This window comes from Perca flavescens, chromosome 4 (assembly GCF_004354835.1).
Source record: "Perca flavescens isolate YP-PL-M2 chromosome 4, PFLA_1.0, whole genome shotgun sequence".
In the NCBI taxonomy this organism is placed as follows: domain Eukaryota; kingdom Metazoa; phylum Chordata; class Actinopteri; order Perciformes; family Percidae; genus Perca; species Perca flavescens.
Genome location: NC_041334.1, coordinates 15,954,062 through 15,981,760, shown reverse-complemented (window position 1 = coordinate 15,981,760; position 27,699 = coordinate 15,954,062). Strand labels below are relative to the sequence as shown.

Below are 27,699 nucleotides of genomic sequence, written 5' to 3'. Positions count from 1 at the left end.
TTGAGAAGAGTTTGTTGATATGACTCAACTGAACTTTATATTATACACTTTTCAAGACAAGTACTTTTTTGAATTTGTGGTTTTCTAGATTAATGTGTTTTTCCGCTGTGTAGTTGTCAATCAAATACTTTTAAATGTTAGATCTTTCACATGATGTTACTAACTTTAAGACATTATGTTGTGCTAAATGGTGAACTGTTTAATTAATGTGTTGTATGACTTTTTTACTCAAATTGAACAAAAACATAAGGAGGGCAGTATGGGAAAACCAACTAGATTTTGTTTATTTGCAGTTATGCATAGAATATATTTCAATGGTAAAAAAGTTCCTGCAAGATATTTAAGATTTATAATCAACACAAAATGTACAAAATAACTGTTAAATGAAAGTTAAAGAGATTTGATGAAGGAATTGTGGAGGATTGCTTTATTATAGATATTCTTTTTACTATAAACTTGGTTTAAATAGCACGTTATCTCGTTATAGTGCTTACAGTAAAACAACGAGGGTAAAACAGGGAAACTGAAAAGTTAGTACCATAATGAGATAAGACAAAACAACTTGAATTAAACAGAATAAAAAAAAAACATTTTAGAGGCTGGTGAAATGTATGCATTTTTACTTAGAAAATGACTTAGGTGATTAATTGATTATGAAATAATTGCCAAAAAAAGGTTATGTCTTAATAATTAAAGATGCTGTAGGTAGGCTTGGGAAGATCCAGGACTTAGCCAAAAAATGTGAACATCGACAACTTCTCAGTCCCAAACGGTCTCCTAAGCGTCTCCCCCCACAAGGGAGAGCTGTGCACAATAGAGCGCGTGTGAGGAGGGGGGAAGGGGAGGAAACCTATCTGCCGCTCGTGCGCGGGGATGGGGGAGGGGAGGACACTATGAAATGCGTGTGCTTGAGCAGTGATTGACACACAATTAGACACCCCCTCCCCCCCGGCCCTGATTGGTGCATCTGAACAAGGAGCTGTGGACTTTTGCAAATCGCATTACAGGCTGTAGGTGGTGCCAGAGAGATTTCTTTTTTAAATGACCTGCTTCATTTAGTTCTACTCGAACATAGGGTCAGTTTCAGCAAATATGACAAAAAGTCTTACCTACTGCATCTTTAATTTACTTGTTTCAGCTCTAATTTAGTAACATTTATATACTTAATTTGGAGCTCCGTCCATCGTCCTAAGAATGCTCAAAGTCACATGATTTAACTTGACCATTCTGTAACTGCTACAGTCATGGGAACACGGCGGATCTAAAAATGGGGCCGTGGCCCGAAAAGGTTGAGGAACCATTCCTTGGAGGTTCTCCTCCTGTGTCATTTATGTTATCGTTTGACATCAGCCTGTCAAAGTGGGGGATGCCTTGACGCCTGTGTGACTCATGCAGACACTTGGAGACATGCTGGGACACAGTAAATGGAGAATGTGAAATCCCACCTAGAGGCTGACTCTGCCCAACTGCCCGTGGAGTCAAGTTGCTGTGCCAGAAGTTTAACTGCTCAGGATCCAAACATAGAAAGGAGCAGAACGTCTTTGAAACAAACTGTTAAGCCATCGCACATATCTGTAAATCTGTTTTATGCCCCTAACTCTTAAACATTATTCATTGTTTTGTACACTTGTTTTGTACAAGCAAAAGACTGAAAATAAACTTTAAACTCAAACTGCTTGTCCTGAGCAATCAAATGGATAATTTATTTTTTCATTTGGAAGGTGGAAAATTACTAACTTTACTGTACTACTAATTTCAAAAAAACAAAACCTCTGCACAGTTAATATGAGAAACAGGAATTTGTTTTAACCAAGTCCTCAGCATATAGGCAGTAAACTTGAGATGACTACTTTGACTGTCGCCCACAAGAACTTTAGGTCACGTACCAGTGGATGGCATTGACCAACACACTTAGTGTATGGTATTTTAAATTTTTCTTTTAGCATCTTCAATGACGAGAGGATTTTAATTAGAACTAAGTTGGCTTTATATCAAGATAGCCAAAAGGCTTTTCACATGGCCCTTTAATTTCAAGGACCATAAGAGAAATACTGAAAAACGTCAAAAAGGATATCCGACCTTGATCGTCTATGAGCCAGTAAATAAATAATATATATATATATATATATATATATATATATATATATATATATATATATATATATATATATATATATATATATATACATACAGTATAGGCTTTAATGTGGCACTCCAACTGATTATAGTCTGCTCAGTACAGTAGTTATTCATGGGGAGCAATTTGGTAAGGTCATATTCTTTACTGAAATATGGCATACAGTTGAGATCTTTACTATCAGTATTACAGGATAATCTCAAGAGGTCCATTATTTTTTCTTGTTTTACAAGGTATAAAAAATTCTGCAGATTTCATTGCATTAATTCTTGAAATATGGCAAAAAAAAGTTTTAGGGTTTGCTTTTGTAGATACCAAGAACGAACAGTACAGTATATTCTGGAAGCTCTTGTTGTTTTGGCCTAGGTTAGTGAGGCTATGCTAACATACCAGCCACTAACAACAGGTCATAGCAAGTATTTAAAAATGGTTATTTGATCTTTTCTTTTTGTCAGGATAAGTAGTCTTTGCAGCAGCAGAGTCAAATGTTTTGACAGCCTATAAACAAATGCTTATCAATGATAAATATTTCCTAGTACTTAACTTTATAATATGATGTACAGAAAATGATTACATTTATAAACCTACCTAATCACTTATAGTACTATTTGTCTTAACAAACCCCCAGTATTAAACATTTATAGAACAGAAGAAAGTATTCAGTTCAATACAGATACTCTGTTTACTGTTTGTCAGTCCTAATATTGGCCTCTCTCAACAAGTTATGCCTTTTTGTTGTCCCTTATTCAAATAATCGTACATATGCCCTGACTTGTACCTCTTTGTACCTCTCTTCGTTGACTGAAACCGCCCTGCACAAGGGTTTCAATCACACCATGTAAAATGCTGCTGTTGTTTTGCTCAGCAAATTATTTCGATAAAAAATATTGACACAGGTTTTCCAAAAAAATAAATCTGACTTACTTTTAGTTCTTCACCGTCTAGAATCGGCTATGTGTTCAGCTTGAACTCTTTTGACTGTCCAGTTTTTCCAAGGAGACACCCCTTTTTGTTCGGTGATAAAAGTTTGGTGCGCATAGAAATCCATACATGGGTGAAATGTAGTTGCTAAAAACCCATATTACAGCAGTGGTAAAGGGTGGAGGTTCGTCTTACCCATCCCAATGAAAGCGATCACTTTGCAGTTCGCACTGGAAATACATTATGACTGTTCATTCAATCTGGTATTGGACAGATCTCAGTCAACAGTTTTCCACCATTAATGACAATATGAAAACACCAGGTGCATTATATAATTATAACAAGATTCGCATTCTGTCACATTTAAACTTTGACAAATTATTGATTAATATGACTTACTTGTTGGTGGTTGAGGCTTTATGATTCATATATCCACAATAGCCATGTACAGTGAAAAACATGCATCTAACCAAAAGCTTCTGACTGGCAGCTTCACAAGGTCTCTAGTAATAGTACCACTGCGCTATGGATTTCATTGGCCAATAAACATTAACATGAGACATTTTATTTGGTAAAATAATCTTAGGTTGATATGAATGAATTGGCTGTTCCAATTAGCCTCCAAAAGTATCAACGGAAATTCTCACAGCATACCTGTGGTATTCAGTGAGTCACACTGGACCTGTGGTAGCATTATAAAAAGATGGTTGCTCATGGTGTGACGGTGTGATGGACTCGTCGCGCTGAGATTTTTGGGTTTACATTGTCCGAGGTCAAACAAGCATGTCTTATCCAGACAGTTTAAATAGTCACCCTGACCTCGTAAAAGACACTGTGACATAACTGCATGAAAATGACACGAGGGGAGAATAAACACAAATGTCAACTCTGACCTGACAGAGGAAATGAGGTAAGCACTCTCTATATTAAGCAAGTACATTAAAAAAATGCTGCAATATTTCACTCTCATCAGTAAGTATAATGTCATTAGATAAAATAGGCATCCTGGCTGTATATGATTACTCTAAATGTTATATCCAGCAGCAATCTTATGTTTTTATAGATGTTTTTATAGATGTATGGACTTAATTCGTTTTGGCCTTGTCAGAATGGCCTTGTAGAATATAGTACGCAATGTGATTGCATGTACAGTAAGTATGTTTCTTTTCAGTCATGCATACAAGCAGTTAAACCTAGTTGTCTCCCTGAAAGCTTTTCCTTTAATGGTTATTTGTCTGTAGATATAAAAAGGACTATTTTAAGTTTTGCAGCTAAAGATCTTGTAATGGCAATTCACTAGGGTGTCAAACTCATTTCAATAAGGGCCACACTGGAAAAAGAGAATTACACCAAGGGCCAGACTTCTTTGTGGCTTTCTCAGACATGTGTCACCTTTTTGTAAATTTGTTGCTTTTTCCCGACATTTTTGTACGCTTTTTGTTGCATTTTTGTTGACATGAAGCCCTACAAAAGTCATCAAAAGAGTTCCTTAGCCATCATAGAATTTAGCAAATCAAGCAAAGCAATGATTTTTTTAACAACAACTTGTTTCACAGCCTGAATATGAAAACTCTCGGCTGCTTCTGGGGGAAATTTCTGAGTCTCAGAGTCTGCAAATCTGCCATATTTTGCTTTGAATGACACATAATTGCATTTTAAAAAACACTTTCCTGTGTTTTTGGTTTGGCGCACAACTAGGCGGGCCAAAATGTATTGTGAACCCAAATAGATAGATAAATAGATATAAATCTGCAAGGGGCCGGATTTGGCCCGCCGGCCTTGAGTTTGACACATGTGCACTAGGGAGTTCCGGTGGATATGGAAATATGAAAATGTGCACTCGGTTCATATAGGCTTAATGTGGTACTGTGATGAGCATAAGTGTTGTGGGCTCAGATGTTTGAGCCATTTGCTATTGGACACAGATGCTGGAAACATCTTTTGCTTTAAGAAAGGCTGATTATGTTTCTGTCAGTGAAGTTAGTGAAGAATATTTGCAAAGTTACTGATGAAAGCATAATTCAGTGACAAAACAAGACCAAGAAAAACGCTACAAACAATTATCAATTTGTCAATTTATTGCAGTTGCTAGAATAGTAAGTTTGACAAATGTCTTTGTGCTCTGGTTTTTCACTTCACTCATGCTAAATTGTTATTTCTGATGACAGGGTAACAATTGGAAATCAGTCACATTTCAAATAAATTAAATTAGTTAGTATTTAGACCATTGTAGATGATTTTACCAGCACTTTACATTTCAATGCAGTCTATGCAGTAAAACAAAACATTCCACCTCCTTATTGTTCAGAATATCTCAGTAAGAGGAAAAGCTGCGTAAAGCCTCCATGCCGTTTCAGTCTGTGGAGAAAAAGTGGGGAGAAAAATAATCAGTAAACACATAAACCAAAACGGGTTATTCTGACAGTCTTCATACTCCAAGTTAAACCTTACCTCTAACAATAAGTTTAGTAGAACACTCTGCCTTTCCCAGAGGGTTGACTGCAACAACTTTATAGTCACCACTGTCTATTGATCGGACTCTAAGAATGAACATGGAGCACACACCAAATGAGTTGGTGATATAATAGTTGTTGTCTGAGTTGATGCAGATGTCATTCAGGTACCAGGATACAGTGGGCGTAGGGCATCCTCGGACAGCACATGTCATGTAGAGTTGGTAACCTTTAGGCGGCGTGTGGACTTTCAGAGGGACCAAGATGGATGGAGGCCTCTCAAAGCAGATATCTGATGAATTAACTCCATGTGAAGATATTGGAACTTAATGGGAAAAATCAAAGAGAAAAAGGATTGAAATCATTTAAATCACATGATAATCCTATCAAATTTTAGATGTCAAAGATACATTATTGTAATTGCACTTTGGAGTTTGGAGTTTGGAGAAAAAGATGTAAAACAAGACTAATGTTAACCTAGCAATATGTATACAGTGACTATACCAACGTGCGTATGTTAAGCAGGTATAACGTTTTCATCATGGTCACGTAGTCACAAGTCAAAAGTAAAGCTGAGGCTGATGGGAATGTCAGTATTTTTTTAAGGTATTTAGTCAAACTATTGGACAAAAACTAATTTTGACCTGATGATGGTGCAAGAATAAAATGTGTTTACGACCAAAGTCATCAGGATAATGTCTAGGAACCATTAATGTCTGTACTAAATGTTCCCCCAATCTATATAGTATGGTAGATGTGGTGATATTTCACTGGATAATTGAAAACCTAGACTTGCAGGAAAAGGGTTAATCTTCTGGGGCCCAGAAGACTCAACTTGACGATCAATATCTCTACAAAATTCATGGCAATGTATCCCTTCAATATTTGTAATGACATTTCCCTGTGGACTCATTCATTTGAGAAACACTTTTTAAAATAAAAACCTATTAATTTATATTTATTTAACTATATTGCCTCATTTATATATTTATATTTACGTTTATATATATATATTTTTATATATCTTTATTTATTTCACGATGTATTTCATAGGCATCTTTATTTATGTATTTATTTATTTAGGTTTGGTTTACTGTAATAGCATAATCAAAAATATAACTGAACTGGGAAAACGATAATCCCCCACCTCTGTTATTGTTGATGCCCCATGTAGGTGACTGAGATGGATCTGAGAGGCCCATATCATTCTTGGCGTAGATCTGGAAAAGGTACTGTCTCCCAGGAAGGATGTTGTTGGCTGTGTATGTGTTAGTGAAGAGGCGGTCCGCTACAGTCTTCCACACTCTGGTGTTGGAGTCGTGTTGAGACACCACATAGTACAGGCGGTCGTCGAGCTCCTGGTCCGGAGAAGGAGCCCATGATATCACCACTTTGCCGTGGACTGTTTGCTCAATCTCCACTGGCCCTGGAGTCTTGGGTTCATCTAGCGACAAATATGATAAGATGCAGACTATGTTACTAGGAGAGGAAAAAAAATAATTGACAACCTTTTTTTTGGGAGCATACATTTCTGTAATGTAGCTGCTTTGAAACCTTCTATAATCTTACCACACTCGAGAGGCATTTCATTTCTCTATGGGTTTTTGTCAGGATTACATTTGCATTTGACAGCTGTTATACAGTACGTTAATCGTATCTTATTACTGCATGTTACACAGTAAGAATTATGTTTCTCATTCCATTTAGAAGTTGTTCACTGTTAATTAGGGTTTGACATTCGGTTGCCAATACGTGTGTGTGTGTGTGTGTCTGTGTGTGTGTGTCTGTGTGTGTGTGTGTGTCTGTGTGTGTCATTGGTGTTTACTTGGCTAAATATTAGCCAAATAATGTTGTTGAGTGTCTATATTAATGATTTTCTTCTCTGGCCAGAGGAACACAATGCAAGCAATTAAATTAATTCCCCAATTCTGACAAATTCCTTTTTCATTTAAAGACCCTAGGATTGTTAAACTAACATGCAGGTAATATCAGCACAACATAATTGGCAAGAGTAGTTTCAGTACAAAAATATCACAACTTTTCTGCGCTTTCATAATTTGGCCTTACCTGTGACTCTAACCTCAATGTCAAAAGAGGCTTCACCCACAGAGTTTTTGGCTTTGATAGTGTAAATGGCAGAGTCTGAGCGCTTTGATGAGGGAATAACAAGCTGAGACATTCCCTCTGTGTTGATGACATTAACCCATGGGGATATTGGCTCATCATCCTTCAGCCAAGTGATCTGAGGTGGAGGTTCAGCCTGGAGATATATATATATATATAAATGTGATAAAGTGTGAGTCCTATGCAGTCATGTCACACCGTAGTAAGCTCATCACTCAAGAATATGACATGGCTGGAAAGGTGGGGGGAAGAACTGACTTGAAAAGATTTAGGAATCACACCATGGAAGAAGGGCTCAATATACATACCAGATGTTAGGCTTATTCATACCTCATAGCAAATTTTGACACGTACAGAATTTCCTGCTCTGACAACAATGAAGTCCTCTGGGTCTTTAAAACAAGGTCTCACTTGAAGAAAACACATACAACATGAAATGCAGACAGGGAACAAACATTGCTCTGGATAACAAAACAAATCAATAATTAATATGCACCACAAAGGAAGTAAACTACTTACTGTTGGGATTCTTTGCACACACCATTTCAGAGGGAGGGCTTGGGTCTCCTGATCCTGACTCATTGATTGCTGAAACCCTGAACTCATACTCTGCTCCCTCAGTGACATCTTTAACTGCATAGTTCACATCTGAAAATAATATGCATTACATTGTAAAAAATAATAATAATACAATGAAGCAAATTACCTTACATCAGAACAATAATGTTTGTGTGTGTGTGTGTGTGTGTGTGTGTGTGTGTGTGTGTGTGTGTGTGTGTGTGTGTGTGTGTTTTTGACAAACCCTCAATAGGTTCATTCACTGCATTCAGGGCAATCCACTGATTTGTGTCTTTCTTTCGTTTCTCCACTTGGTAACCAATGATCGGTACTCCTCTGTCGTCCTCTGGGGGGGTCCAGGTCAGCTTGATGCAGGTCTTAGAGGCACTCACCAATGTGGGTGCACCAGGTGGACCCGAGAGTACTAAGCAATGACAAGCAAAGTTATTGATAAAAGCATAATGACAATTAATCAAGTAATCTCATTATTAATAATTGAGAAGCAATTACTGTAAAGACATGGAATAAATCAAGGTATCACTGCAGGATGTTGCCAACTATTCCTGTTGGAGATAGAGCAATTATTACAGCAATGATAAAAGGCGGACTTTCTACAGTGACTAAATGGTTCCGGTGATAAACAATTTGAAGCAATCACAAAACTATCCAGAGGCATTTTCATTTATCACAACCCGAGGGAAGTTAACATGGGATTTGCTGAGGAATGCTAAATGAGACTTCTTTTTTCTACACTCACTCATTATGCCAGCCATAATGCTATCAGCTGTCTCCAGGGTGTCGCTGAGGCCCTCAGGGTTTTCTGCGTAGATGCGGTAGTTGTATTTCTTTCCATGAGTCACATTCCTGTCTCTGAAGGAGGTCTTGTCAGCCGAGACATCCCCAAGTTTAGTCCACAGACTCTGTCCTACCTGCTGCCGTTCTATAATATAGTTGGTGACAGCGGAGCCGCCGTCATCGTTGGGAGGGTTCCATTTAATCTCAATTATAGATGAGGTGGTTTCAACAGTCTCCACTGGACCCTCCGGTGGACCTGGCCGATCTGTTTCAAAAACGTGTTCAGTTACAAATGTAATATAAATGTGATGCTTAGTAAGGTGAAAGTTGCTTTTATGTTTGAACGTGGCTGTGAATGTAGGGGTAAACTTATTCTAGAAAGTTCATCTCATTTTTCGTACCAAGCACTATAAGCTTAGATGTGGCCTCCACAACTCCAAATGGGTTTTTGAGTTGGATCTTTATTTCCCCTGTGTCTGTCCGCAGGCAGTCTCTGAGCAGCAGCCGGCTGTGACCGGGCTCCCTCACGATTTTAACTCCTCCGCCGTCTTTGATCTCAGTGCCGTCCTTGAACCAACTGACCACCAAAGACTCCTGAGGAGGAAAGGGCATCTTAAAAGCGGCGTTCTGGCCCACTCTTACAATCACAGGTTTGGAGAACTTGTGAAGATCGTCTGGGTCAAATTCAGGTACGCCTATGAAACACAAAGTGTAATTCAGTTTAATGCATAAAATAAAGAGACACTTGACATGCAGTATGTTCTACAAAGAGGGGAGCCAATTTTACCTCCAACAGTGATCTTTCCTTGTGTACTATTATCCCCCGATACAAAACGATAAAGCCCAGAGTCGTCATCTCCGCAGCTTTGAATAGTCAGCTTGTGAGAGGTTCCATTTTTGGTTATGGGGATTCTAGCACCCGAGGTTAACTAGCAAATGTGAAAGGGAGAACGTTAAACCGTTTGTGTTATGTTAAAAAAAAAGAAATCCCATCCAAATACACAAGACTATTTGCTATCACGCTATTCATCACGTCATTTCTAATGCTGAAAATATAGGAATGAATCCTTTTCTTACCCTTTCTTTACTCACAATTGGCTCTAAATGAGAATTTCCAATTTGTAAAATGGCCATATTGTAAGTATGTAATATGTATGTTAATTCATGGTCCTTACCTGCTCTCCATCTTTGAACCAGGTACCGTCGCAGTCCATGCTCATCTTCACCACTAATTTAGCCGGATTTCCACGAAGAGCATAAACATCAGAGAGTCCACAGGTAATTTGAGGCTCTGGGAAACATACACCAATATTACTCTTCACTTTGCAAATTTATGTGCAGCAGCTTTCAGTTTAGCACTATATGTGTGCTTGATAAAATAAAAAATAAAAAAATTAATTACCTACACATATAATTCTAATCTCTACTCATTAATGTGCTTGTTGAGATGAAGTAGGTACCGTAAATCGTTCATCAATATCAATGTTTTCTTATATATATATATATATATGTTCATAGTTGTGCTTTCCATAAAGAAAAAGGCTAATGACACTATATACTTTGAAGTGTGTGAATTCTACCACTGTAAAAAGTGAGGAATTACGAAGTATAATCATAACTTAAACTACAACTATAAATTATATTTGTTTTTAAATAAATGTGGTGCACATTCGAACAACTAATATAGTGCGCGGTTCAACAATCAGATAAGTCTGATCTGGTTAAAAAGTTTATGATAAACACACATTACAAAGCACAGTGATGACATCAAAAGCAAACACAATGACAAGCAGCAAATAAATATTTCCAAACCTTGTTACCAGAAACCCAGTGAGCTCACAAGACTTTCTAAGAAGACATTAGCAAGTTAGAACAGTGTGGGTCTTTGTATCAGTATTATATTAAAAATGGTGTTTCCACATGCAAGTCATTATTTCACACCTCATTCATGAATTAGCATTTTACTTTTGGGAAGCTATGGTTAATTTACAGAACTAAGATGTTTTAGTGAATAAGTAATTTGTTTAGATATTGATCCGTTCATTTTAGAACTATTGTGTTACTAATGCAATTTTTTTATTATTATTATTATTAGTCTTTCAATATGTGTTATTATTCATTTTCAGTATACAATATGTGGCATAACGCCTCCTGCATCTGCAAGTGGTGGATCAAGCCTTTCATCAACTTGATTTAGTAAATTACTTCCTCAAATGCTCCACCGTCTCTCTTACCGCCTTCTGAGTCTCCAGCTGGTGCTGTTGATGTTTTGTCTGAATGACCTATCAGCGATCACAGACAGTATGAAAATATTTTAATAAAACATTTTAGATTTGTACCTGTTAATCTGCGTTAATGAATTTGATGACTTGTGAAACGTTTTCTTAGAAAGAGTTATAGTCTTAGTTAGTTTGTGCATTTTCTGTTTGTGCAATAGACTACAGACTCTGTACTACATTTAACAATTATTTATTAAACACTATATATTAAATAATATATAATTACTAAATTATATCTATGTATCTGTCACATGGCGAGTAAATGTTTGTACTAAAATAGTTCTGTTTTTCAGTTTTCATTTTGGCGAAGGTGCAGCTACTTTTTTCTGTTCATATGCTGTCTGCAGGTCGGAGCTTTGGGGGGCGGCCAACACACACACACACAAACACTGGCACACACACCAGACGCCAGCCACCACGTCACTTCTGTTTACTGATAGTTATCGTTTACCTCAGGCTAATTAATTAGCTAGTAAGCTAGTAAGTAAGTGGCGATTTTTGGCAGCCAGCCTTCCAAAAGAAAGCACAATAAAATTAAATAACCGATCATTAACCGTTGACTGACAAGCTGACAAGCTGACAAGCTGACAAGCTGCGTTGGCTAGTTATAGTTTTGAAATCAGCAGTGGTGGAGGATGGAATACGGTTCGAGGCACCTCCATATTATCATATTCATATATTCTAAAATGCTCAGTGAGGGAGAAGGGATAAATGTGCTAATGCATTTTCAGTAGTTTAAACTTTTCTGTTGAAAAAGCATGCTGCATTTTTAGGCCATTATTTGAGAGGACAGCTTAGACATGGAAGGGGAGAGAGAGGGGGAGTGACATGCAGCAAAGGGCCTCTGTACATGGGGGCGCTCTACCAGGTGAACGTTTTAGGGATGTACCAATACCACTTTTTTTAAGATCAAGTACAAGTACTTACATTTGGGTACAGTACCGATATAATAATGATCCCTCTGGGGTCCGAGGGTGTTTTCAGACACAGAGATGATTTTGGCCTTCTCTGATATTGTTGTCAATTAGAACAAAGCAGTATTTTCAAAGTACCATGCCTTTTTTCTAGTCAAAGCTCAGTGCCTGGGCCTGGATGTTTCCCCGGGCTAGTGTCAATAAAATAAATCATATAATTCCTAATATCAAAATACTGAGTGAAGTTTAGAAAGAATGAAGAATGCAAAGTCCGATGATGTCATTCACGTGCATATTAAGTACCCATGTGGATTTACTGAGGATAGTTTGTTTACGCCAGCAACAAAATTCACAAGATTTTGTCTAAATGTAAAGACCTGTGGCAAACAGTTAACAGTTAAAACAGTTAGACTACACACAGAGAGCTTTCGTTTCAGCCTGTTTGTGAAAAGAAATTGCTATTTACAGAGTAGCACTGTGGTTGTTAAAACAGCACTGTGTAGAAACTGCATGCAGACAGAGCAGATTAAAATATCGCTTTTATTATTATTAAGCTGACGAAGACATTGGGCTAACACCGCTACTCCAAATATCAGTGGTGAAGTTTACGGGCAACAGGCTGCTGATGTGCTTTTTCACAAAGCAGCTTTGGAAACACGGTTTCTGTGATGTGGTGACGGCTGGGAGTCTTTCGGCTCCAGTACACTGAGAAGACGTTGAAACCCAGTATTATTAACGACTGACAATGGCTGGTCATCAAGTGCAATCATGCATTGGGCAAGAGCGTAGTTATTTTTTTACAGCTAAAAATACAAGTACATGCGCACGGCATCGGACTGATACCCGATACTGGCATCGGTATCGGTGCATCCCTAATTTATGTGTAGTAGAGACCTTAATTTAGAAAGTTAATAAATGTAAAGATCATGTCTGTATTATTAACTGTTCCAGCCAGTCTGCACATGCAAAGACACTAAAGCTATACTAGCATTAACATAATACCTAGACATAATACTGAGACGGATTAGCTAGCACAGGCATGTTTAAAATCTCTGCACGATGACCTCCATATGGCAGTGAAGTTAATGAGTGTCTGCATTTTTAAAGGTAGGAACACAATCATAAAAATCTTTAAAGCTACAGCATGCTTTGAAAAATAGTTTGATATGTATAAAATGGGCTAAGACATGCAGAGGCACTGGTATGGTGCCTAGATTTCTTTGTAACTAACAGGGGTGGAATGTAACTAAGTACATTTATTAAAGTACTGTACTTAAGTACAATTGTGAGGTACTTGTACTTCACTTGAGTCTTTTCTTTTCATGCCACTTTCTACTTCGACTCCACTACATTTTAGAGATAAATATTGTACTTTTTACTCCACTACATTAATCTGACATCTTTAGTTACTTTACAGATTAAGATTTTTCCACACAAAACACATGTAGTTCATAAAATATGTTTTAATATGAATTAAACTACCCAAAATATATTTGCCTACAATTATAGCAGAAATTGAAAAGAGATCGATTAAACACTTAGTTGATTGAAAGAAATGTTTTGATTGTTTCCAGTTTCTAAAATGTGAGGATTTTTCTGCATTGAGTACTTTTACTTTTTATATTTTAAGTACATTTTCCTGATGATACTTATACTTTGACTTAAGTAACAATTTTAATGCATGACTTTTACTTATAACAATGTATTTTTACAGTGTGGTATTTGTACTTTTACTTAAGTAAAGGATCTGAATACTTTTTCCACCACTGGTACCTAACCGGTTGATGATCCTTAATTAGTAAATATGATGAAATTTTAGAAAGTAAGTTGTGGACAGGTGTAAATGATCTTCATTTATTAATTTCCATGTTGCAATAATTAATGATGAGCATTTTTCAGGACAAGGTATCTACTACTAAAACACAAAAGTGACATTTAATCAGTCTGCAAGATGCAGACCACAGTACATGGCTGTGTAGAAGCATGGTAACCTGTCTGCTTAGCCATCCTAAGAATATCGATTTTATCAGTCAATCTAAATGAGCTAAATACTATTAAGCAAAACCTGACCATAAAGAGGCAGACAATCACATAATGAGCTGACAACATAAAATGAAACATTACAGTGACCCCAGCGGAGGGAGAAACAACATTTTTGATCCATGATGTTTTTATGTTTCTTACCAGTGCTTACTACCTCCACAGCGGGTGTATCTGCCACTGCTTCTGGTTTGTTTTCGATTTCTATCAACCATTAAAACAAATGATCACAGCAATTATAATAAGCAAATGGATACAACAACTGTTCCCATTATTGAAATTGTGAACTTTCCCCCAAACCATTGCAGTTTCTGAAATTATTTGGACTTAATGAAATCCAACTATACTGTTGCTGCCCATGGTTTCATAAGATGTTGAAAAAAAAAAAGTAATGACATAACCACATACATACATATTTATGTAAACAATTACAGTTTTGATGATCACATTAGTATTAGCCTAAACTAAAATTCAGGAGTTTTCAATATGGCTTCCTTGTTGTGTGTGGTCGGCATTCTTACTTGGCTCAGGGTCTTTCGGTGCCTTAGGTTCAGCCTCCGTGGGTGCAGGAGCTGGAGGGGTTTCAGGTGGAGGTGCAGCTGCTGCAGCAGCTTTAATCTGTTCTTTTCTTTCCTCTCTCTGTTTCTCTAATTTTCCTTGCTGCTCTTGGGCAACCTTCTGCAGATCCATCCCAGATCCTCCTGCCCTTGTTGTTTTTCTTACCGATTTTTTGCCCTTGCCTGCATCTTTATCAGCTGAATTGGAGAAAAAGAAAATAGATATAGCGTGCACCTAAAAATGCTGTATGGTGATATAAAAGCAATAATTGGTAATTTGTATCTGGCATCTTGTTCTTTTTGTTATTATTCCATTACAAATGATCTAAAAATACTATCTTAACTATTACTGAATCTGATCATTTAAGTGTTTTATGTGAAATATAAAATCTTACCTTCAACGACAAGCCATGCATTGCAAGATTTTATTCCTGCACAGCAGGAATAAATGCCTTTGTCTACTATCATGCAGTCTTTGACCACCAGCCTGTGAATGAGCTTGTCTTCTGAAACCTCGATGTCATATTTATCATTTTGTTCCAGCGGCAAATTCTTGCCAAACCACAAAATCTTGGAGAAGGGATTTGACAGGACACACTCAAAAACAGCATCTTCTCTCTCTACTGCCTTCACTTCCTGAATTTTCACCAGGAAATCCACCATAGGGACTGAAACATAACAGGCAATGCATTTTAGATTAAAATGGTTTGTTACATCTGCATGAATGATCATTATAAAAAACAAAGTTGTTGTTTTTTTATTTTAATTAGGGGTATTTTGTGTTGAGCATCAAAAAATTGTCTTCCATTGCTTTAATTAGGGATACTAATTTGTTTTGTGTGCAAGTGTAAAACTTACTTTTAAATTCAGTGGAAAATATATTCACATCCTCTACATCCAGCTGGTACAGTCCAGCATCATCAGGCATGAGGTCCCTCAAACTGAAAATATACTTTTTCCCCACTCGGTTGAGGCTATGCTTCATTTTTTCTCCCAGTTCCTTTGTATATGGAACCATTACACCATCCTGTGGAGGGAATATACAATGTAATTTCCTTTTGGGATACTTCAAATTGTGCCTGCAAAACATAGCTGCAAGAAAATAGCACAACACTCATATGAAGGTGCTCTAAGCGATGTCGGGTGACGTCCCTTGTTGAAAATGAAAAGCATCATAACAGGACTTCATCAAACATTTTCAAACTCATAGCCATAAGCTCTAGTATATAATGTATACTAATAATAGATGGGCCCAATAATGTTGGTCCATCTCTCCGTCCATCCAGCCCTGATTCGATTGCAAGATATATTGACGCATCTTTAAAGTAATCAAAAACAACAACTAATAAACTTTAAACTTTAATTGCAGTTAAATTAATGAATTAACAATCAGGGTCCCTCGAGAATTATTCAATTCAATTATATTTATAGTATCAAATCATAGCAAGAGTTATCTCGAGACACTTTACAGATAGAGTAGGTCTAGATCACACTCTATAATTTACAAAGACCCAACAATTCTAGTAATGCCTCCAAGAGCAAGCAGTGCGACAGTGGAAAAACTCCCTTTTAGGAAGAAACCTCGGCAGACCCAGGCTCTTGGTAGGCGGTGTCTGACGGTGCCGGTTGGGGATATGATGAACAGTGGCAATAACCGTTACAATAAAGATAATGGAACAGTGACTACAAATTGTAGGACTCCTTGTTATTCTTTTTTGGTAACGTCCTTTACCTATTATGTTGTAGGGCTGCTAGGCAAGTTATCATGTTGTTTTTACACTAACCTTGTATATGAATATGGAGCTGCTTGGTTCAATAAGGTCCATTTCAATCTCAAAGGAAGCAGTACCATCTGCTTTGACCTCAATAGGTTTCAGGTTAGACAGGTTTTTGATGAACTGGGACAAACAGAATAATAAATAAATATCAAGCAGAACACAGCTTTAGCTTATTTTGTAATTACTAGTTAATAATTATGGAATTGCCTTTTTTTATGTATCTAAGTAGCTTCAAACCTCAATATTATTTTTATATTTATTTATATCACAAATGACAAACCTGAGCTTGTTCTTCTTCTCTTTCTTTCTTCATTTCATTAAGTTTCTTTAACATCCAGCGAAAGTCAGTCACTCCAAACTCTGTACAGATTTTCTCATAGTCTTTCTTGTCAGCACTAAGTAAGAGCTCCCAGAACCTAGGATCAATCTCACCCTCTTTTCTTACAGGTTCCTCAGATTTGGGACGGATCTTACTGTAATTTAATGTAGGGATCATTTAGTGGAAGAACCACAGTAATCTCTGGAACACAGAAGATTACAACACACGTAACACAAACCCACCTTTTTCTTTTTAGTACAGTCTTAAAATCCCCACCGGTGGCTTCAGCTGCTTGTTGCTGGGCTTTGTTCTTTTTAAAACCAACTGAAAGCAGAAAAGAGAGTACTCACATTATTAGTACAATCACATAATTAAACAACATACAAGAAGGAGTGATATGTACTGGAATGAGTGTAAATACACTCAAGGGTATGAAGTAGTAAATGTCAAATTTGGATCCAAGTGTACTCAATTTGAAGTAGATTTGGGAGAATGCTTGATAAATTAAATATATCTGCATGATATTATGTGTCATATCCATAGCAAGCAGACAGTTCTTACCTTCAATCACATTCAGGACAACTGTGACCACGGCTTGTCCATATTCATTTTTGGCAAAGCATTTATAGGTATCTGCTTGATCTGACTTAACATTTGGCATCTGGAAGATATAAGACATACTAAATATAATGGGTGAAGAAGTTTGCTTGTCAATAAGTTTTATATTGTATAGCAGTGGTTTCCAAACTTTTTTGTCTTGAGTGTCATGAGGTTGTCACAATATCAGAATTTCAAACGTTGATATAATACTAGAATTTTGTTTTTTTTAATCCAATACTTCTTTCAATACCACGGCACAAAGGAAAAAAAAGTATTTGGAAGAAAAAATGGATAAACAAACCTGCACACAGTGCTAGTAAAGAAAAAGTCACTTTTAGAAGGCAAAATGTTGCCACACGGGTGACTTCAGGGAAGCAGGATTATTAAGTTCTGTTGTTTCTTTGTCACCGTTTAAAAATATGTGGTATCGAAAAAGTATTGAAGTTAGGGCTGCACAATATATTGTTTTTTAAACAAACACGTGGCCAAAGGCTGCTACATATTGCAAAAAACTGCACTTTAAAATGGAACTGTTGTGTTTTTTTAAGTGGTGCCTTTTATATTTAATTCAATGTTCAATTTGTTCAATAAAAAATGTTGAAAATGATTTCCTTTTGTTTTAAATTCAACAAGCAATTTGTTGTATTTTAGCAAAATAATGAAAGAAGCAGAAATGCAGAACTGAGCACACTTTAACATTTGTTTATTTATTGCAAGTAATATTGTTATTGCATTATTCAACAATGTTATCGCATATCCTATTTTCCCTGATATCGTGCAGCCCTAATTGAAGTATTTTAGTACTTTTGACAACCTCAGTGTTTTATATACCCACTCAGCCCCATCTGATTAGCTCAAATAACATTACCTGTTAATTCCTCATATTCCAATCCTAAGTAGTTTTTATGCATTTGCTATAGGTTATCAGGTGAACTCACTCAGGTTGATGGGCTGCTTATGTAGTTGGCCTTATATAGCTAGTTTATTGGTTATTTCAAATAGGAAACACCAGCAATCCTATTCATGTGTTTATTTTTTCCCTAAATGCAAAAGTGTGAATATAGTTTATTTTTTTTTTTAACCAAATCATAATTTCTATTTTGTTTTTCAAATTAGCTGAGCTACTCCACAATCTTTCCCTGTACCCCCTGGCAACTGCTCCCACTAGGGTCGTAATCCTGGTTGTGAATTACTGCTATACAGTATGCAATGAATAGGGATATAAAGATACGTATCCCTTTGTGACATCTTGCAGTTACAGGCTTTTCTTTCTGCTTGATTGGTAGATGGCCTCCTGATGTGTCTTTTATTTGACAGTTTCAATTTCTAACAGCTGTGAGTTGACAGGATATGTGGGTGGAAGTGACCAGTCCATTTTATAAAACTGACTGGAGTGTTGAGCATGCTCCTCTCAGGATGAGTGAAATCCCCTTATTGTAGAAAATGTAAGTGGCCGAGCAAACTGATGGGTCAGAAGACTGGATGGCATTGATGCCATCAAATAGCTTCTCCTTTTTTTGTCTTTCTTTCTCTGACTATTTTTCTCTGTGCTATTTTTACAGCTCCTTTACACATCAGCATGTTGCTATAGTATCACTGCGATTTGGTAGCCTGTATCACTTGCCTCAAATGTATGCTCATTGGAAGTGGGATCATATTTGGTTTGATATCTTGACGTATCAGACACATCTCCATTATTTCTGCTCCATGTTACAGTTGGCTGTGGGTCTCCAGTGACAATTGCTTTGAAAAAAGCAAATTTACCTGTAAAATAACAAAAAGACAGTCAAGGTCACCTCATATTCTTTTTATTGGAAACCGAAGAAACAGATGCAAATATGTGTATTTAAATATTTCTATGTTATTTTGCATGATTATTGAATGTAATGTTTACTCTAATGGCATACTGTAAAATGCATGATGCTTGCATAACATCAGTTATGTACATTGCTAATGCAAATCGTGGAAAATTTGTCTTTAACAAAATGATACCAACATTGATTTTTGATAATCTTATGACTTTTCCTGGTTTTAAATTAAAGTCAGTATGTGTTTAATTTTATCTGACTGTCACAGGAGTCTGGGTGTTGAATGGCAGCACAAAAGTCATGGATCCATTATGCAGAATCATGGAAATTCCGCCTTGGAATATTTAGTGATATTAACGTTTAAAATGATTCTTATGCTATCAATCCTACCCTCTTGGATGGTCAAAGCAATTGGCTTGCGGGTAAAGTCTGGATGGCTCTTTCCCTCTGGCAGCGTCTCGATAAACTGTGTAATCATCACCCCGGGGACCCTAGATTTTTTCTTGATCCCCACTGTCGGTATTGGAAAATGAAATGTCAGTGACAACACATTTGACATTTCAAAAGAGAACCATGATCATACCCCTCAAAATCTGTTTTGTGATCAAATCACCCTCATAAACCATGCCGAAACACATTCTAATACACAATGTATTAGAATGTTTAATGTTACTCACTTTATAAGTTACTTATAATTGTAGAAAGCTCTCATCTATTGTAAATGTATTGTTCAATACATTTACATTTCTTTACATTACTTTATCCTGTTAACCTTTCTTCTTTGGAATTCATGCCTAATATTCAACCTGAGAACAGATATGTAGTGATGCACCTACATATCTACGCACAAAATATGTGTACGTTCATACAATATATTAATACACCCATTGCATATCAGTACTCCATGCCTTTGTGTGCAGTCACTGGGGGGAAAATGTAGCTGATGACGGCTTCTCTGCTGTCTGCTAAGCCTACCTTCTTTACCATTCTCTGCATCAGGATCTGATAAGGAACACACATGTCAGCATGGTATAAACATTTGAATTATGGATTAGACTTAAAGGTTCAATATGTAATATATTTACATTTAAATCAAAAAATGACCCCAATTCTTCATCAGATATTAAGGAAACATGCTAAGTTGAAATACTATCTTTTCTGACAACAATGCTAATGCCAGTAGTTTCTCCTTTTCAAATTTCGGTTCCATGACGGAATTTCTGTTTGTGTTTTGGCCTATGTGTTGTTATCAATCGCCCAGTTTGACAGCCAGGCCGGGTTGCCAGATATACCTGTAAAAACATAAACCCAGCGCGCTACAGCTGTAACGTTAGTACAGCCATGAAAGCAGCAAACAAACGAACGGGATCAACAGAGATAAATTCTGCCCGACCTAAAAAAAGCAGCATATTTCTAATAGTTGCGTGACCAGAGACGTAACAAACCCTGGGTAAATATTGGAAATGTATTTGAAAGATGGAGACAGCTTAGAGCCCAAAAGGACACTGAGTTGGCTAATTTCCTTCAAGCTAATTTATCACGGCTACAAGGGACGGGCATTTTATGTCATTTCAACATTTGTGTACTCACATTGAATTATGTGTACCAAGTTGGTTACTCGCAAAAACAAATTGAGACAAAGCCAGAAAAGTGATCCCGACTGGTCCTGGCTAACACTGCCATGCAAACCCTGCTAACTGCTAACGTTACCGGAGGACCAGGCAAGCGGGCCACGGCTGTTTACAATGTGTAGCCTGTTCAGCGCCCGTAGCCGACAACTGTGAGCTATTTTAAGCCAAGAGAGGGGGGCAGTAAATCGGGAAGAGAGGGCCGTGAGTTTGCAGTGTGTTTAGCGATTGTTGCAATAATTCTAAGCCAATAAAGTGTGTTCAGTCGGGTGGAGAGGACTGCAAGGTAGTGTTATTTTTAGCGGTTCCTAGCGTAATTATAATCCTAGGAAGTGTGCATGTCCGTTGGGTGGAGAGGACGGCGAGGTTGTTGTGTTTTTAGCGGTTCTGTCAGTTTGGGTACAGAGCTCCGCGTAAGCACGGGCTTCTATGTCTGTCAATATAGCCAGCATCTAACGATAGCTACTCTGCTGTGCTGTGAAGTAATGTCTGGCTATGTGAGACAAGCGTCTAGCAACATTGTTGTGGATGCTCCTTCAGCGTGCTTTGGAGAAGGGTCTGACAAAGCGAGACTATGGATGCTGCGGTCTCAGCCTGGCAACCTCCGTGAACTTCGAGTCTGGGGAAGAGGGGACGGAGGAGACGACTCTCTCCAGTATTTTGAATTTGTACTGCAGTAACTATTTTAAACACTAGCTGTCAATATTACATATTGCACCTTTAATAATAAAAATGAGGGACAGGAAATAGAAGAAAAAAAACTACTGTAGAGTAGCATTTGGTGCAGTACAGGTACTGTAAAGTTGTAAGCATCTGTCCATGTCAGGTTGCAGCAGTATGCAATGAAAAAAGTGTACTGTAACACATCAATGCAAAAAATATGCCTCTGCTCCTCAGTGTACAGTGTTATAATCACTCTGCAATGTACCTATTTTATGAGCTCCTGTTGGCCTTTAGTAGACCATGTACCTTGTAAAGTCTAAACATGGTTGCTAATGGACAAATTACAGCCTTGAACTTTCTGAAAAAAGTCAGCCTGATTTAAGTAGTATCACAAGGGAAGGCAGCTGATGTCTAAATAGCAAGTAATTGACTATTTAAAGCATCTGACAGACATAGAAATACACACAAAATTCAAACAGTTCATAGATAGAGTCACAATTTGCTTAAAATATATCCACACATAGATATCCTTGCCAACCTCATTCTATCAATTCTGTTTTAATTCAAGACTCTGATCTGAAAATGTGTCATCTTGTCAGAGTCTGTCAAGAGATGAAACTTATTGAAACTACTTTATCACCTCTTTGTCTCTAATTTATCTTCAGAGTTTGGAGGGAAAAGAACAAAAGTAAACTTGATATTGGACATTCCGCCTGTAGAAAACACTTCAGTGCGTACCTTGGCCAGTGGCTGTCCCCTCCGTCACTTTTGATTTTCTAAACATCTTGAGTCCTTTGATTCCTGGATGGATTCAGCAAAATTTCCCCAACTGCAATAGATAATGGAAAGCATTTAAGTACAGTATGTATGGCTCTGCAAAATTATTTGCTTATTTCTTTTCTGAAAACAATGAATGATTCACTGTTAGCTTCGACGTGTTTTTTTTTTTTTTTTTTTTTGCCATATTATCATTGGAAGAAATTTTATTTGTTTAAAGATTCAGTAAAGCAGAAGAAGCCCTGCCTGAAAGCCTCAACTGATGGCAAGAAAGTTCCTTTGACATTGAACAACTTAAGACTTTGTGAGGTGTGATTGGATTTGACCTACACTGATTCTTTATTGGATCATTTAATGCAGAAATGTGCAGTTTGGCTGGTACTCTTCTCCATGTATGTTGAGATATTGTGAAGATAATAGAAAAATGGTAAACCACTTTGGGTAACGCTAGGATTAGTTCAAATTGTGTTAATTGTTGTTTTGAATAATCACACATTCCTGGAGGGACTCATTTAAATATAAGAAAGGTACAGCTTCTCCAAAAACAGGTATGCACATTACAAAATTAAAAACAAGTAAACGCTATTTGGCTAGTAAACTGAAAAACATTACTTATGGCCATGATTCAACTGGAGACTCAGCATAGAGTAAAAGATTCCAAACATGATCATCTGTGGCTGCACGCCATGCAGCTGCTAGCTGTATGCTGAGTGTTCTCACAATCCACAAAATTAAAATCCTCTTAACATTAGAACTGGAGTGTAGAATTTCATCAACCTCATGATGTAATTTCTTACCAGGCATTAATTTTTATTATTCAAGGGTTTATGTTGTCACTTTAAGATGCAGCATGCAGGCGTGATGTTCAAATGATTTCATGCTAATTAAATTAACATTTTTATTTTATGATCTGTCAGATCCAGTCACAGCAGGGATCTCTACTAGTACATACATAGCAAGCTTTGATTACTCACATGGTTGCTAAACTTAGGATGACATATTTCACTCTGCAAAAATAGCCTGATGGAACATCAATTGTAATGACCTCAGTGTTGCTGGAGCTTAATGAGATTTCCAGACATGTTAATATTTGTTTAGAAAGCCAATTATATCATAGCATATAACATGTATATTAAAGCAGCTACAAGGGGTATTTACTGGTTATGAAAGTCTCAATTGAATACTGATGCCTCTACTGTATATGACCTACATTAGCAAAGAAGGCTATCAGTGAGAAGATTGGCTAGGGCACACAGACCGAAGAGCCTTTGTTTACATTTCCCAGACAAATTTTTGTAGTAAAGTAATATGTTAGTCAGAGCAGGAGGAGATTTTTCCTTTGAGAATTGATTTTTCGATGTTACATTTTGGGGTTATGGCTGATTCTGGGGCAGCATCAGCAAAGCGAGAAAAAAAAAAAAAAAAGCTCGCGATACGATACGTATCACGATACATGGGTCACGATTCAATATATTGCAATATATTTTGATACTGTGCGTAAGGCGATATATTGGGATTTTTTTAAAGTATAATTTTAGAAAAACTAATATTTAAAGACATGATGTGCATAAAAGTCAAATAAGTTTACTTTAGGTAAACAATTCAGTACACAGACAATCAAACTGCCAGTTTGGGATTGTGGTTCACAGGTTCTTAGTGAGCAAATGTTTATATGCTAAAGTAGGCCAAAGTTCAGCCATAGCTACATTGTTAGCATCTAGCAAAAAGTCAGGCACTGCTAGGCACTGTTTTGTTAGGCAAGGACACTTGTGGTGCGTCTCAGCATAGCCATCTAGTGGTAGGGGGTTTAAACACAACATAAACGTGAACCACTGTCCTACATGAATGTTTTTGCACGTAGAAAAAAAAAAAAAAATCTATACAGTATTTCTAAATAAAATATCGCAATACTCAAGTGTATCGATTTTTTTTTACACTCCTATTCAAAACCAATCCTGAATTGGCCCTCTTCCTTCTAGACAGGTATTTTATTTATGAAATACATTGGAAGAGGTGGTTTTACATCAATATATGAATTTACCATTGTGGCTAAAACAAAGTTGACTTTTTTTCACCTTCGGCATATTACTGTTACTAATCTTACATAACCACAAATAGATACATAACCTAATCACTAATCATCCTGCAAACAGGTGTTAAAAATAGTATTAAAAATAAAAAAAAATCATTTTATTTAAAATGCATACGCAAGCCAGATCAACATGAGGCAGAGATGCTCATGAAAACACTATCAATCAATTTAGTAGACCCCCAAAACCAGGTAATAGTGAGAGAAACAAACTGGGTGATTTAGCAGCATTAAATTGCTTGAAATCTCATCTTTTCCAAGCCATATTCCATTGCATGACTCTTAATCACAGTGTGTTAAAATGTTAGTTTTGTAATTAGGGTGACTGTGACACCAGGCAGATCATTGCCTGGAACTACAGTAGGTTTCTGGTACAGCTGCAAAACCTTCCTGGTGTTCCCTGTAACCTCTGTTTGGTCTTTGGTATATAGCTTTGGTGGAGAAATGCTCATGTTTCCAAATATTGATTGTAATCTGCACCCACTGTTAACATAAGCACCACACACAGACATATTGTATATTTGTAACTATTTGATTGAAAGTTAATTAAAACAATCCCATTGCAGACTGAGTCCAGGTGCATTGCTGAGAGTTAATGTGAGACATTGATTGGGGAAATTAGTTTCCTAAAACTAAATATTGCTGATGCTGTCTGAACTTTGTAGCTCTTAGCTGTAATTATCCCTGGTCACAAGACCAGTTAGACTAACAGATCTTCTGATCATACACACTATCACAGGCTAACTGAGTAGCTATATGACCAACTGACCTACTGACTTCACTGCCTTTAGAGCTCTATTCTGTAATAGTCGCTGATATGCTACTGCAGCTTCTTGCCATGAGGTACCTTCAAGTGTTATTTCCAAACTTAATACTGAATAATTAAGTTAAACCAAAATAAGGTCAGTTATTTGAATAAGGAGCAACAGGTTTATGATAAATGCGCCTTTTATTGACTAATACTATTAAAATAAAATAAACCTGAAAAAAACAATCATATGACGTTTATTTTTGCATTAATTCATGTTCTAGAAAACTGTTGCCACAGTGTTAATAAAGTAGACACATTGAACTTTTATTCCTGACATGTTTGACCTATCTCACGTATAATATTTGTACACATCTAACACCACCCAGTATAGGCGCGTGATATTCTTGGGCGTTGATGAACCACGTCTGTTGGAAGATGAGAAAACTGGATTGTCATATGATATGTCACATGCCACATAAAACTGTGAACATCCCATCTCAGACATCTTAATATGCTTGTAAATCACTGTTGACATTACGAGTGAGTCCTAATGGTGAGTCGTAATGTGGTTAAAACTGCTCAGTAAAGCAATTTTGAACACTGTAGATCACCATATATATATATATATATATATATAGCAGCTCCTCCACTCCAATATATATAAAATTGATCTTTATTACAACCCAACACTTGACATGTCATAGTATTCAATTTGCACCTAACTTTGTCAATACAGCAACTTAATCAGTGTCTAAATAATTTAACTTTTTAAAGTGTTACTGTAAGTGTTGTGCTATAATGCTGTAACTGGGTGTCACGATTTCAATTCTAAATTGAAAATGAAAAGCAGGATCGGCGATTCTTTCAGTATTTTTTTATTGTTATTACAATTTATATAAACTTAGTGTAATGCAGTACATTCCCAAAAAAATATGGCGGTTATATCACACCTGATACCATGTAGCCTATCTTTTTAAAGAAGAATTTCAAAATGTAAACGACAATAGTCAGGACATTAAACCAGTGATCTTTTGACCTTTACGTATCAAGACTCCATAGTCTAACAATGGCATAGCCGTCATTTACAAAAAAGAAAAATGTTTCATTTGAAAATTGAATCAAATCTTGAGTTTAAAATCGAAAGTCAAATCAAATCATGGATTTGGAGAATCGTGACTAGTAAATATGTTAAGCACTTCACATGACTACAATGTGCATGCTACTGAACTAGATTTTTGTTTAACAAACATTGCACTCTTAAAATGCTGATTGTGAGAAGTTGAAAATGATTTTTTTTTGCACTCAACAAACATGTTGAGCTGCTCTTTAGTTTTAAGACTGGCTTCGGACATGGCCCTCTATGAAAAGCCTCCTTCATGTAAGGTTTTTTTTTATGGGTTACATGTGGCCCATGTTGCTGTTAACCTACCAGCTGCTTATGTGACCAGTGCTGAAATACAGCACGGGACTCATGAGAGCATCATAAAAATGATTAAAAGCTAGACACTACTAAGGGCTTGTTAAAAAAGCCTGTGGCTATCTACGGGGTTGGCGTTGATGCTAAGCATTTGCAGCTGAGAGTGGCAGGTTTACTTAATTTGGGAAATTACCAAGCTCTCTTTTTGCCTCAGTTACGGAGAGATTTTATGGATTGCAATGTATCTTTTTCAATAATTGGAGAAACAGTATGAAGCTGGAACTGGGCAATGTTATGGTAAATATAAAAAATTAATGCTTGGAGTTTAATAAAAGAAGGATGTTTCTAAAAAGTAGACTTTTAAGCTGTCGGAGAAAAAACAGCAATGAAGTCGTCAAAGGTAATGTTGTCGTTAATGGTTTTTAAATAGCTTAAATGTTAATTATCTAACAAACTGTGTCACGGAACATATAGATTGAATTATAAATATTAATAACATTAAACTTGCAAGAAAAGTGGCCACGGAAATATAGGAGCAATTCATTTGAACTGTGGTAAGAAGCCACTGTTGCTAGTGTAAGTATACATTAGCAGATTTTTGCATTTCTAAACTGTATTAAATTACTTAGATAACCTTTTGACTCCTGATATAATTTTGCACAAAGTTTATACCTGGCAGAAATACAGCATTTTTAAAAGTATACATTTGAGTAACCATTTGGGCAGCAAAATCTGGAAACCATTCTACTACATGTAAGCTTTTTAATAATGTGAATGATGGAAAACTAAAAATAACTAAAAGTACTGTGCTGTACATATGAGAACACTTAGGCATACTCAGTTGTGTTTACTGGCAAACACTTTTCACAGTTAGCTACATTAACTCAGTGTTATCTTTGGACTTAAGAGTAAATCTGCCACAGGATTAGTTCAGTGTTAAAGACTTTAGCCAGCTCTAAATACTCAACACCTCCATCTAAGAGTGGTGCTGTATGTAAGATGAATGATGAACTTACCTCAGTACTCCTGTGATCCTCTTGAGTGCTGCTGCTTCCCTGTATGATATTTGAGTGTTGCCTCCTTGGTCTTTA

General features: G+C 36.7%; 1 protein-coding gene across 1 annotated transcript; it reads right to left on the bottom strand.

Annotated features, from left to right (window-relative positions):
* Window positions 1-5,121: 5,121 nt before the first annotated feature.
* Window positions 5,122-27,699, bottom strand: igfn1.4 (immunoglobulin like and fibronectin type III domain containing 1, tandem duplicate 4). Its single transcript, XM_028575519.1, has 23 exons — window positions 27,625-27,699; window positions 22,313-22,403; window positions 19,674-19,796; window positions 19,100-19,239; window positions 17,437-17,536; window positions 17,118-17,199; window positions 16,837-17,029; window positions 16,563-16,676; window positions 15,637-15,805; window positions 15,174-15,446; window positions 14,743-14,976; window positions 14,366-14,425; window positions 10,164-10,279; window positions 9,776-9,917; window positions 9,390-9,683; window positions 8,951-9,253; window positions 8,438-8,617; window positions 8,155-8,283; window positions 7,966-8,045; window positions 7,579-7,771; window positions 6,659-6,955; window positions 5,510-5,836; window positions 5,122-5,416 (listed from the first exon to the last, which is right to left on the bottom strand). Exons 2-23 carry the CDS (start codon window positions 22,356-22,358, stop codon window positions 5,412-5,414), a joined length of 3,600 nt encoding a protein of 1,199 aa, XP_028431320.1. The 5' UTR covers window positions 22,359-22,403; window positions 27,625-27,699; the 3' UTR covers window positions 5,122-5,411.